The following is a 13,473-nucleotide window of genomic DNA, read 5'->3' as shown; positions in this document are numbered from 1 at the left end:
AGCAAAGGGCACGTGGGTCGTTTGAAGGCTGTATCAAAACATAGATGTTGGCAAATAAAATGAGGGCCAGTTTATCGTAGATCAATTGTCCAGAAAGTTTGGTGTACATGTATATAAATTTCATTTTCCATGCAGCGTCGGTATACATGCTGGTGGGTGTGTTGCAAATTTGTGTAAAATCTGTAAAATCAGCCCCTGAATGGACGAGGAGGGCAGTGAATTGCTTCCGCAGGGCCTTTGGACGAGGTCAAGCCGTCTTGCCATCACTAAAGACAATAATTATGAAGAGCCGTAGATAACTGAATACACTCTGTGAGAACGAAAAAGACCCGCTTCAGTAGATCTACTATGCTACCTATCCAATTCCACAGTCTGACACAGCCACTACATGTAGTTACAAATTCAAATACATGGCTTGGCTTTTGGGGCATACGCGTATATACGATGCAGTTGACTACAATCCAGTATAAAAAACGATAAAAATTGGGATACTTTTATGCCGAAGTGCGGTACGAGATCCCTGTTTCCGCCTATATTACTATCAGTAGCCTTCCTCAGCGGGGAATACGCGCCCGATAATAATTCCCCTCCAATATTATTGGCAATATTCCCCGCTGTATAGCACAGTCGCATACTAGTACTTCATACATGTACCACCTTTGATCCCACGTACCGCCTTTGATCCCAGGTACTGCCTTTGATCCCAGGCATTCTACGTAGACTACGCTGCACTGGCGCACTGCCACTGCACCAGACTCTGTCAAGGCAAGGGCAGTTTTTTTTCAGTTGTTAACGACCACTCAACTCAGCAAAGAACAAAACAACAACGAAGCACAACGCTTTTAAAACGCAAATCCCGTACCGTGCACGCAGGCACTTTTATAGGGGTGAAACGATTATACCGAACACTACAGATCTAATACCGGTAATAGTCCTAGAAAAGAAAGAAAGGTGCATGTCGTGCTACGCATGATACGATCCCTACCATGATGCCGTGGCAAATAACAATCAATGAGAAAGGACGGAAAAGACAGTTCAATTGCACACTGATCACAAAAGAAGATGAATCCGTGTCCGTCTATGAGGAAAGCCGAGCCCCAACCACCTCCAGACCAAGATTGTCTGGGTTGAGATGGATGCGTGCCCTAGGACGTCTTGAACCGCGCAGGCATAGGATAGAGGCTCTGACGAGAGAGACGCTGATCTTCGACCTCAGCCAAGCCATAAGTTGTGCGTAGGGCTGCAACTCTGCCATGAGACTTGCGATCGTCTTCACCAAAGCATTAGCACTTCCACCTGCTCCACCAGATGTAGCGTAGATGACAGGGATGAAGGAGGCACATTCCACCTCTCGCACACGTGCTTCGTATAAGCGGCGCTTCTCCTGCTCGTGTTTGCGGTAGTCAGAGGCAATGGACGACGATGAATTGGAGCGAGCATAGGGGTTGAAAACCCTTACATCCAAAATGAACGCTCAAAACGACCGCCGTACACGCCATTTGCCACCACATCCAATCGAGCTTGGTCGCCTCTCACCGCGGTGCGTGGCTGAAGGTGCTCTCCACTAAGGGGCTCTAGATGTGGCTCGATCTCCACTGCATGAGCGATTTTCACCAAACACTCTGCAAACACATCCCTGATCTCGTTGTGCCGAATGCTGGGAAAGCCGCCGTTGGGGCAAGACAGAGCATGGGTGACTGTGAACTGCTGCCCGCACATACACTTGGTGGGGAGATTGTTGGGCTGCCAGCCATAGCGCAGACAGAGGGCATCCCGGAACTCGGCCTTGGAGAGCGCAAAGCCAAACCGTGCCAAAGGCCGGTAGGTTAGCCAGTTGGATGCGCCCTTCTCCGCCGCAAGCCCCATGCACCGCTGCAGGTCGGGAGAGACGCTGTTGAAGACATCCGTTCGGTGCTGCTCTTCGTTGCAATAGTCCGCTCCAGGGGGAAGGCAAGGGCAGTCAGTGCCTGGCACGGTAGCAGCAAGAGTACATAACGCTTGGGGGTTACATGTATGACTGATTGTACTCTGTTGTTGTTGTTGTTGTTGTTGTTGTTGTTGTTGCTGTTGTTGTTGTTGTTGTTGTTGTTGTTGTTGTTGTTGTTGTTGTTGTTGTTGTTGTTGTTGTTGTTGTTGTTGTTGTTGTTGTTGTTGTTGTTGTTGTTGTTGTTTTATTTTTGAATTCGCAATACCAAACGGGCAATACGCCCAATTACATGGAAGCGAATAATTTAAAGAATGCTAAGAATGAGGCATTTTGGTGAATATTATTTCAAGTGGAAATACTGATCCCGGGAGGTACTACAAATAGGTACTCTCTTGGTAGCAGTAAAGACTAGAAGGTGAGTACGAAAGTACGAAGAGCGAGTTTTTTTCGGGGTAACGGCCTCTTTTACGGGCACGATAATTATCGCGATGAAGTTATGTAGATGTGAAAATAGAGATACCATGAAAACGTAAAATAGAATATTATTCCAGTACAACACGTTGGAAAACTCCAAGAAATCCCACGTATAACAGACGAAATTCAGTTCTCAATGGCCGATGCCTACCCCAGCACCATCCTGCGTCGACAGGCCTGTCAGGCGCCTTCTGGACCCGCGTAACCGGAGGTTGATTGCATGGAACGCTGCAAATTGGGTACGAATTCGCACCCACGATATGATGATTGAAAAGGGCTTGTCCCACTTGAGGGCGAGGCGACCAGCAAGTCGCTTCTGATAGCTGGCGTATTCACGATGCAGCACTGCATCCGTGGAACACACCAGTGGTGTGAAAGACCGACGGAGGTCCTCGGAGGCCAGACGGTACTTCTTTTTCTTCGCGTTGGCAGCGCGGTTGGAAGTAGCTTCCCAGGATGAATGGGAGTAACTGGGTGCGTTGGCATCAATGATGCGGTTATCAAAAAACGCCACCCTGTTATCCTCCCACACACCCCGGGCAAGCCAATCTGCCCGAAGAGCAGGCTGCCCCGTCCGATCACCCTCCGGCTAGCCCTTTCCCCAAAGATGCTCGCCACTTTTTTCGCGACTTTTGGCTGTTTTGGAAGAAATCGCAACTTTCGCAACGCAACTTTCTTCATTTCCACAAACTACTTCGCAACTTTTCCGGAACGTGAGCAGAGAAAGGTATGGAGGAGATCATTGAAATGTTCGTGATGCTCCGCTTCAACAAGAAGCGCCAAATCAGCATCGTTCCCTGTTGATTTGGCTTGCGATGCGACGGCAGTGAGCGCTGTGATCATTAATTATGTTTACGGGGTTACCAGATTGGATGGAGTTGCGCAGGATGTCAGTTGCGCTTCTTGAGTTCTGGTAAGCCTGGGGTGCTGAGTGGACAGGATCGGCCAAAGCCAAGCCACCATACTTGACAGGCAAGGTGAGGAGCTGGTGTTCCCGAGGAAGAACCTCCCACCCAAGGATGGCTGGGGCAAATTGCTCCAGGATGACGTCTCGAAGCGGAGCGAACTCCTCTTCAAGACCCTGGAGAACACGCTGAAGGTATGACCACTCACATGATAGAGATCGATTCAACGCACAATACGCGGACTGGGGATATTTCCTGGCAGCAGCGGCAAGGCAATTGACACTGCTCACCCACGTCTCCACTCTCCCCTGTACAAACGATTTCATTCCGTCAGGTTCACTGATACAGCCTCCTAGGAAACGGGCGGATGTGGCTACTTTGATGTTCAGATCCCCGAAGATATCATCAGCTAGCTGGACGAGGACCGGGGATACAATAATGAGAGAGAGAGAGAGAGAGAGAGAGAGAGAGAGAGAGAAAGAGAGAGAGAGAGAGAGAGAGAGAGAGAGAGAGAGAGAGAGAGAGAAAGAGAGAGCGGGAGAGAGAGAGAGCGGGAGAGAGAGAGAGAGAGAGAGAGAGAGAGAGAGAGAGAGAGAGAGAGAGAGAGAGAGAGAGAGCGAGACGGAGAGTGAGAGACACAGAGAGAGAGAGAGAGAGAGAGAGAGAGAGAGAGAGAGAGAGAGAGAGAGAGAGAGAGAGAGAGAGAGAGAGAGAGAGAGAGAGAGAGAGAGAGAGAGAGAGAGACAGAGAGACAGAGAGAGAGAGAGAGATAGAAGAGAGAGAGAGAGAGAGAGAGAGAGAGAGAGACTGGAGAACCAAGAGCCCGATCGGATGATGTTTATGGATCGTCGCTTTATCTGGTCTAGCTAGGCCAAGTGCGAAAGTGGCGCACCAAGTCAAACCAGAAGATAGTATTCTAGCACAGGTCGGACGAACCCAATGTAGGCTTGGAGCTGGCCATTGGGATAGAACAATAGAGGCCTTCCGCAGGAAGTTTAGACGTTGATGGGCTCTGGAGCGGATTGATTGAATACGCTCGGATGGAGAGCCAAGGTAAAATTAGAAAGAAAGGACCAATGAAAGGTGATACGTCATCTGATCGTTGTTTGTCCAACACTAACAATCATAAAAAAGGGGGGTTTGTCAACTGACATTGACAACTAACATTGACAACCCCCCTTTTATTTATGATGCAGTTGCGTGATGTCCACCACTTTCTTACTAACAATCATAGGCAAGATACTACACAATGCTGTAGACGGAAAGCTATTTCGTCCATATACCCGCCTCATAAGTACAGCTGCGAGTTTTTAAGTAAGCCGAGCTTCCAGCCATGGTGCAAAGGAGGCACCACTGACATTAAAATAACTCGTCGCTCTAGCGCCCGAGTGCTCTGACTACAAAACGTAGCGAGCAATGCAATGCAGCATAACTAGAGCAGCCTACCGAGAGTGCTCAACAAGACGAATGTCGAGGAGCGTAATACCCACAGCCTTCCAACTTAGAAAAGTTCATTTCTACGTTATGAAATGACGTTGGAACGGGGCAGGTGAGCGCACTGGAGAGGAAAACAAGTTATTAAAACAGCACAGTGAACTGAGAATGTTATCAATGACAACCTTCCTCCTTCCTGCGTTATTTCATACATTAGAACCTGCTAATTGTTGCGCGTTTTAAATCACCAGTATCCTGCTTCAGTATCTTGATTATAATAATTATTGTTAGTGTCGGACAAACAACGGATAGGTTTATGTGAACGCTTGGTCCTCTCTTTTTGATTGAATAATAATTATAGTGGGGGATGTCAGTTTGGAATGAAAGATGCCCCCCGGATCCTCAGGTGGCTTTTTCACTACCGGGCGCATGGCGTGATGTAGAAAGTTGTTCCTGGGAGCTGCCAAGGCTGGCGATGATGTGCGTTGGTGGGGGGGGGGGATAATGGCTTGTGTGTTTGGACGGCTCAAGCCTAATCTTCCACTCCGCACCCCATGCCCAGCGAGACAATGCATCCACCACGTGTGTCGCGAGGGGAAAGAAGCACGGAACAGGTGTTCTGTGCAGCAGCAAGCGATGCGTCTGGCAGTGGCGGTGCTGAGCCGCAGCGGTATCAGGCGAGCCACCGACCCAGGCCCACATGCGGTCCCAGTACAGCCTTTTCACTTCCGAGCGCCATAACCGGCAGCGCTAGCAAGGTCAGTCTTGTATCAGAACCGAGGAAAGTAAGAGCGCTAGTTAGGTACTGTAGCTGGATTCCATGTTGCGATCTTCACATTCGTACCCTGAAGATCTATCAGCACGCGAAGTAGTAACACTACTGCTACATGTAGTAGTAGTACCCTCAAAGTCCAAGTGTCCATGATCACGCCGGCCTTTCTCCATATCTCTACATCTCGTGCCACCATGGATTTCTGCTACTCGACGTGATGCAAAGTATCACTACAACTTACAAGTATGATGGTCCATGCGGATGCTTTTACTCGAATAGACTCATAGTCATACTCATAGTTTGGAACTCGGATGTATCAAGTGGTCTACTTTCCAGGTGAGCATAGCCATCTCTTCGCTAACCACTTTACGTTCTAAGGACTTCGCTGTACTAGCTGTGCGGATCGGACGAGGGTAAAAACTGAAAACGTTATGTTTACCATACCGTACTCCATATATGGCTTTACCGCAGTACCGGCGGGTGGCGCTTGCAGCTTGGATCACGGGATGATCCAATGTCGAGGCGCTGAGAAGAGTTTGGACCCGTGCTACAGTATGTTTTGGTCACCCCCTACTCCGACTGAAGTGCCAAGCGGGCCCAAAGACTCAAACAAGTAACGGTGACCTTGTCTTGAGCGGATCAAAGTGTGCGAACAAGTGCTCTGTTGTTGATCCTGCACTACCGTAATCTGAAGTGATCGACACACGCGCAGCAAATCGCAGGCCTGTGCAGAGACTAACATCTGCGTAGATCTACGTCCGAACAAACACTGAAACAGCGCTCGTCGAGGTCCGGCTCCTTCAAATATTACCGCCCGACGACCTCATGGTGGTGGCGAGTTTTCCATGCCTGCAGTGTGTGGCCGGAACGAAGCCGCAAGGGTGGAGTTGAATGTTGCATTTCCATACTGGCCTGGTGACGACAAGCTATTCTGTAGCGTAGGTGTCTCGCTCCGACATTACCAACAGCCATCATCGTTGCACGACACATCAGCCTTATTGGAAAACAGGTGCTCAGGAGCCTTGCTCCCTGCGTAGCGGGCTTGTCACCTACACCTGCAGGATGCGCCTTGGCTTTGCCACACAGTCTCCACGAAGACGGGCCTGTGCCGCTGGTGTTGTCGTATTGGCTGCGCTGTTCGGTCTCCTGCCATTCTTCTGGAAGGGATCGCTGTCAAGCCACTTCATGGGTAAGCCAAATAGATGGGTAGTCTACGCTGTGCACAAATACTAGTACACATTAGAGAGAGAGAGAGAGAGAGAGAGAGGGGGGGGGGGGAGGAGAGAGGAGGCTACTTGGTTGCAACTCCGAGGTTCATGTTCTTCACCATATTAAATCAGGCTACATGCACGTAGAAACTTCAGTATAACGTACATAGTACCTCCAAGCCATGACGCAAAATCAGTACTTTTTATCCCAGCTACTTTTTATCCAAGCTCAAATATCTGGAAAAGGATATGCAGTGCCTTCAGAAAAAATCTTTATATCCAATGCAAGAGAAAAGTATGTATTTACAGGGGCATCGGAAGGTAATTTAGTGTGGTACGGTCAGCCATGTGAAATACAATTTACGCGTGAGGGAAGGGTGGCTGAGACGAATATTTTGGAAATTCAGAGCCCACATGGGTGCATTTTGTTGGTTCAATGGGTGATTGGGCCAAAAGGTGGTTAATTGGGCCAAAAGGTGGTTAATTGGGCCAAAAGGTGGTACGGTCAATACCGTAGTGACCATAGCGTGGCCGCCGCCCCAGTAATATCCGGGGTACTTTGTACTGAAGCTTCACTGTGTGTTGTGAACATTCAGCATGTTCATACTTGCGGGTACCTCAAGTATTGGATGCCAGCGCTCCGGGAAATGTAGTCACAATACTGTAAAAGCCATTATTCTAACGAGCCGCAAATATAACGATTTCCTAAAATTGACAGGGCTACGTGGACCAAAGGTAACGATTATCACTCATTCTCCACATTCAGCACCAACAGTATAAGTATCGATTTCTGTGTAACATTTTCTATTTTAACGACAGATCTCTCCTCGTCAATTAACTTGTTAGATTTGGCGCTTCGTTATATAATTATAAGGCTTTTAGAGTAAACTGCAAAGGTGCACCGGGGAGCCTTGCCACACAGTTTTCCTTAACACCTGAACATGCATGGCGAAGAAAACAGTTCACTCGTACTCAGCACTAGGGAGTACTAAAATACCACTCCCTGCTCAGCACCATGGACCAGGGAGTACTAAAATACCACTCCCTGCTCAGCCATGAATGTGGAGAATGAGTGATAATCGTTACCTCAGTTCTCACTGAGTGCAGTATGCGGGATTAGAGCACCGTGGCTGCTCAGGGCATCACATGCATCCAGTGCCACCCACTATCAATACCATTAATTAACATACCCGTCAAAACTGGTCCGGTTGGTCAGGTTACCACCGGACCAACGTGTTTGACCATCAACACAAGTCATGTCTACTGCTGAGGAGGGCATGTGCACCTGCCATATCATACACAAAGCAGGAAAGGCCATGTTCAGAGATACTACCGGACCAACCAAAAACTGCCTCCGGCTGTCCCAATTGATACCCACTTTTCAGTGACACAATGCTAGTGTGACTTACAAGAGGGTTTCCCCTGCCATAATGTAAAGGGTGTGGGGCTGCAGCCATCTGTTCTTTTGTACTGGCATTTCTTTGAAGTCTAAAGTAACGTTACCACACACATCTTCGACATGCGCAGTGTCCATATACTGTGAAAGCCATTATTCTAACGAGGCGCATATGTAACGATTTCCCAAAATTGACTGGTTTACGTGTACCAAAGGTAACGATTCTCACTCATTCTCAACGCTCAATAGGACAGTATATGTATCGATTTCTGTAGAACGATTTCTATTTTAACGACAGATTTCTCCTCGTTAACTTGTTAGAGTTAGCACTTCGTTATATATATATATGGCTTTTATAGTAGAATTGAAATAATTACTATGGACAATGGTGATACGTGAAATCCAACCCCGTGAATATAATAACCCGGTAGAGAGAGAGAGCAGCGAGGGGGGGGGGGAGGTGGGGGAGGGATCTGCTCGATGAAATCCAGTCGCATCACCCAAGTACGCGCCCCGGGTGCTGTGCAGCCCTAGACATGCAAACACTGGGCTGCGGAATCATCGGATGCAAGGTGCAAACTTGGGTGATGCGGCTGGATTTCATTGAGCAGCACTGTACATGTATATGAGTTGCAGCGCAAAGTAAAGCTAGGGATTAGATATTCAAATTGCAAACCTTTTAATCAGTATTTGGGGTGCAAAAGTGCTCGAATTTTGAGTGCATTGATAGAAAATCCAAAAGTCCGAGTTTGTTTATTCCAGCAAATCTGGTGTGTCGACAGCAAATATCCAGTCGGCACCGGGTGATGTCTCAGAATCGCTCAACATTTGTTTGTCTACCCTCCTTCGCCCCAGGTCAGCCGAGGCTCATGGACGACCCTCTTCTGTTCTCCGTAGACAATGGCGAGACGAGCAGGAGACCAAAGAAAAGAACGCTCGCAGTTGACAAGCTTATGGGACAGCTGCAGTCAGGTAGCTACTTTATACATGTACCGGTGGTCACATTGAAAGCTATAAGCAAAGCAAAAAGACAACAATTATATACAAGTACTGTTGCTACTCATGTACACATCTGCTGGGATGACTACACCATAGCTCAGTGGTTAGAGCATCGCTAGCTACAAGCGAGGGTCCCTGGCTCGAGTCCTGGTGGTGACAGTCAATTTTTTCTTCAGACTTTTCCCGTTTGTGTCTTTTATTTCCCTCAAACTACAATGTAGTCATGTACATATAAAACTACATGTATAGTCAAAAAGTAAATTACTTTTTCCTGACAGTCAATTACCTGGCGGTTTCTGACACCAGGAAGGGTCTGCTGAAGACTCGGGTGTCCGCTCTGTGCCGTACTCATAGTAATGTGGTGAAACAGATGCCACACGACGCACATGTATACTGGGGATGGAACCACAAGTAGATAAAGAGCCAGGACTTTCACAACAATGTGCATAATTAGTTCAGTATTACATGTACACTGAAATGTAGATCCGTGAAATCAACCTGGTCATTCTCTTTTGCATCCTTCACTGTATGCCGTCTAGTGGGTTACATTTGGCTTATGCGTTGGCTTGGGCATAGCCTCCTCAACGGGGAATTTATACCTGAAATGCTCAGAGACATGTGTCAGCTAAGCCGTGGCTTTCAAAACGCTATGCTTAAGTTGCTTGCGACCACACTACAAATTGGATGACCACACTATAAATTGGAACAAGTCGCGGTGTTTTACCCTAGCCTTGAGTAGCATGACCCCATTCGTGATCAACTTCCCCAGTGCCCATGCAAGTGAGCCTGAGTGCTACCGTGCCTGAGTTCTAAAGTAAATAGGCACTGCATGCTGTATTACACTGTGCATCTGCTTTGTATTGCGAGCAAATTCCTCCTCTCATTCCGCACCTGCGCCTCCTTGTCAATATGCCTGTTTGACTATCTGTCTGTCTCCATGCCTGGTTGTCTGGCTGTCTGTTCGTCTCTCTGTCTGTCTGTCTCTATGTTTGTCTGTCTCTATGTCTGTCTGTCTGTCTGTCTGTCTGTCTGTCTGTCTGTCTGTCTGTCTGTTTGTCTGCCTGTCTGTCTGTCTCTATGTCTGTCTGTCTGTATGTCTGTCTGTCTGTCTGTCTGTCTCTAAGTCTGTCTGTCTCTATGTCTGTCTGCCTGTCTCTATGTCTGTCTGTCTCTATGTCTGTCTGTCTGTATGTCTGTCTGTTTGTCTCTCTGTCTGTCCGTCTGTCAGTCTTCAGTACACCTATCTACGATTGTCTCATCTGAGTGTCTTTATGTCCATCTGGACCTGTATGAAAAATCAAGCTTTTGCGGAATACAATGTACACTGTATGTGTGTTTGTCTGTGTGTCGGTACACTTCACTTCCCGTACCACTGTTCAGGCGACCCCGAATTCACAGAGGAAAGGATCTTGGAGCTGATGAGACTTCCCAATATGAGTTTTGCACCGTGCAAACACTGGGAGGCCAACCGGCTGCGTCGGGCGTATGTCAACATCGTACCCAACTTTCACGACGACAGCAAAGACGCCAATATAGCTGTAAGACTACACCGACTATGTGTTGTGTTGTAATATTGTAATATGAACAACCCTACATGCACCATTCTCAAATCAAGTGGTCTGGATGGCTCCTGGCCAAACATTTGATTGAGATGTTAGTAATTTGCAGCAAACTGAGACCACTTGATTTGAGAGTGGTGTGAGGAAGGTTTTTCATATAATGAGGTGGCTGGAGAGGCGCGGCGTGCGTACCTAAAGAAATGTCTGGTAAATATATTCATAAAACCGGTCCTGAGTTACGTTTTATCCCCGTATTCTTCATCCACCAGTGACTGCACACAAGTGAATCACTGTGCTACCTACTTACTACAGCCGGTGTGCTACTGTACAGTGTAACCTGTGTTATGTGACCAGTCCGGCCAGGGTGCACACAATACCGGTCTTTGCAGACAAGTGTCCTCATTGGCAGGTGGCAGAAGTATCCTCATTGGCAGGTGGTAGAAGTGTCCTCATTGGCAGGTGGTAGAAGTGTCCTCATTGGCAGGTGGTAGAAGTGTCCTCATTGGCAGGCGGTAGAAGTGTCCTCAGTGGCAGGTGGTAGAAGTGTCCTCAGAGTCATTGGCCGGTGGCCTCTCAACACTCAACACAGGTTCAGAAATGTATGCGGTGATATGGTATGGGTCCTGCAATGCCCGGTCTCATAAGACAGATCGTTGGAATGGGACTGTCCCCCCCCCCCCCCCTACCCTTCAGAAGCACTCAGTATAATACAGTGTATGTGCTTGGACTGTACAATACTTGCCAAGAGTATGTCAAATGTATGTGTGAACGGATACCGAGTACTTTTAATATTTATTTATTTATTTATTACAGCATTTCATAGCACAGTGAGAACACCGGCCAATACAAAGAGAGAGGGTGTTAGCAAACCACGGCACTAGCTTGAACACCACAACAAGTGACAAAACCTTTCGGCCTTTTGTAATGATAAAACCAAGTTTAGTCCGTAAGTTTCTGTCCATGGAGTAGGCGGGCATACGTGAGCAGCTTTTGAAGAAAAAAGATGCACAAAGGCGTCAAGAAAATCCCCATAGTGGGAAGACCTCGCCTGAAATAGCAAAAGACTGCGCTTCAACATTTACCTGACTTTACTGGAAAGAAGCAGCGTGGGATTTCCTTTGTTTTCCTCTCGTCCATACATGCAGGATGAACAGAAGCGGAGACAAGAACGCCTGGATGAGGTTTGCGAGAGCCCAAAAATAACTGGCTCCGACACGAGGCTGACGCAGACGCAGAGAAAGAGCGTCTTCCAGCACTTGCTCGTGAACGACAACTACAAAGTGATCTACTGTTACGTGCCCAAGATCGGCTGTACCAATTGGAAGAAGGTGCTGAAAGTGCTGTCCGAACGTGATGCCTGGCCAGGCTGCTACCCATTTAGCTTCATACGTGACGTTGTGCCGCTTTCCACGTACAGCAAAGAGGAGAGACTCCACCGTCTTAAGACCTACTACAAGTTCATGTTCGTGCGCGACCCGCTCGACCGCCTGGTCTCGGCTTACTTGGACAAGTTCCATCCAAACGGCCAGGACAAGGGATTTCACAAACACTACGGCACGTACATCGTGAAGAAGTACCGTAAGCCGCCGCTGTCGTTGGCCGAAGAAAAGGAGACGCGCGGCAACGACGTGACGTTTCCAGAGTTTGTCAATTACGTGGCGGACACGAAGCGCTACATGTACAATGAGCACTGGGCACCGTACGAGGACCTGTGCCAACCGTGCCTAGTCGACTATGACTTTATTGGCCACTACGAGCAGCTGACCGATGAGTCTAATTATGTCCTGCGGCAGGCGAAAGCCGGCGGCAGAGTCGCGTATCCGGGCCGGCAGACGTACTACCACACCTCGCCGCGTAGCCGTGTGCTCTCGTATTACCACCAGCTGAATACAACCATGCAGAAACGAATTCTGGATATTTATGATACCAGCTACAATGTATTTGCCTTTGAGAAGCCAGAACTATCTAACCCAGAACCCCTTGAGTAGACGAATTTGAACATTTTTATCAAACCGAATCATGACCATAAAAGGTGAAAGTTAGAGAGTTTAATTATTTGCAAAGTTTCACATGCACCTAGCAGGCCCAAAGCTAATAATGACCCTGCCATCACACACCCATCTTTTTCATAATGTAGAGAAGAGCAGGAATAGCATAGTAGTAACGTTATTTTGCAATCAGAAATGTTAACGTGACGCAAAAATGTTGAACATTTTGCCTCATCTGAGATTCAACTCCCACAGCAATCCTCCTATGCCCCCCCCCCCACACACACGCCGCACAAAGCGTCCTGCCCCTGCTACCCCCCCCCCCCTCGCTACCCGGGCGTTTCTGCCCTGCTGGAACATGGCCATGCGCCACTATATGCAATATATGCACCAGTGGCTTTCGTGGTACATCTTGCCCCAAACGATTCGCCAATCATTTGTACATGTACTGCTGTTGCATACAGTACAACTGACGATGGCCGGAGTGCTACGCTCTGCCTTCTCAGTACCCGAGCACCCTCAGCAGACACGCTGGGGCAACCTTTGTAATCTTATTTTATATGTGCATTAAATTATTTTGAGACCTGGATCGGAGCTAAAAGTCTAAAACGTTAAAAAAGCGAAGCTACCCCATTGGTCACCTGGTCCTTGAGGGGTTGAGGTAATGCATGCATGTAATTAAAGGGGAAGTTAAGGCACAAATTAAAATTTCACCAGTTGTAGTCTTCGGGGTGCTGAGTCGAATGGTCTTGGTCCGAGGAAGCTGAGACGCTCCCTTCCTACTTGAATCCCAATCGAACTCGCGCACTTC

The 13,473-nt window shown here is 48.0% G+C and overlaps 1 protein-coding gene across 1 annotated transcript; it reads left to right on the top strand.

The window, feature by feature from the left end:
- The first annotated feature begins 6,151 nt into the window (after positions 1 to 6,151).
- LOC135822873 (carbohydrate sulfotransferase 14-like) lies at positions 6,152 to 13,245 on the top strand. The gene is made up of 4 exons (XM_065335710.1): positions 6,152 to 6,701; positions 8,972 to 9,088; positions 10,496 to 10,653; positions 11,820 to 13,245. Exons 1-4 carry the CDS (start codon positions 6,575 to 6,577, stop codon positions 12,660 to 12,662), a joined length of 1,245 nt encoding a protein of 414 aa, XP_065191782.1. The 5' UTR covers positions 6,152 to 6,574; the 3' UTR covers positions 12,663 to 13,245.
- Positions 13,246 to 13,473: the final 228 nt, after the last annotated feature.

Source organism: Sycon ciliatum, chromosome 8 (assembly GCF_964019385.1).
Source record: "Sycon ciliatum chromosome 8, ocSycCili1.1, whole genome shotgun sequence".
NCBI classification, from domain to species: domain Eukaryota; kingdom Metazoa; phylum Porifera; class Calcarea; order Leucosolenida; family Sycettidae; genus Sycon; species Sycon ciliatum.
Note: the sequence above shows the minus strand (reverse complement) of the source record. Positions and strands in the feature narration are given on the sequence as shown.

Excerpts from the sequence above, each read along its gene's own strand:
- LOC135822873 (XM_065335710.1), top strand. The coding sequence starts at position 6,575 with ATGCGCCTTGGCTTTGCCACACAGTCTCCACGAAGACGGGCCTGTGCC. Across the intron at positions 6,702-8,971 it reads GCTGTCAAGCCACTTCATGG|GTCAGCCGAGGCTCATGGAC; the intron begins GTAAGCCAAATA and ends CCTTCGCCCCAG. Across the intron at positions 9,089-10,495 it reads TATGGGACAGCTGCAGTCAG|GCGACCCCGAATTCACAGAG; the intron begins GTAGCTACTTTA and ends ACCACTGTTCAG.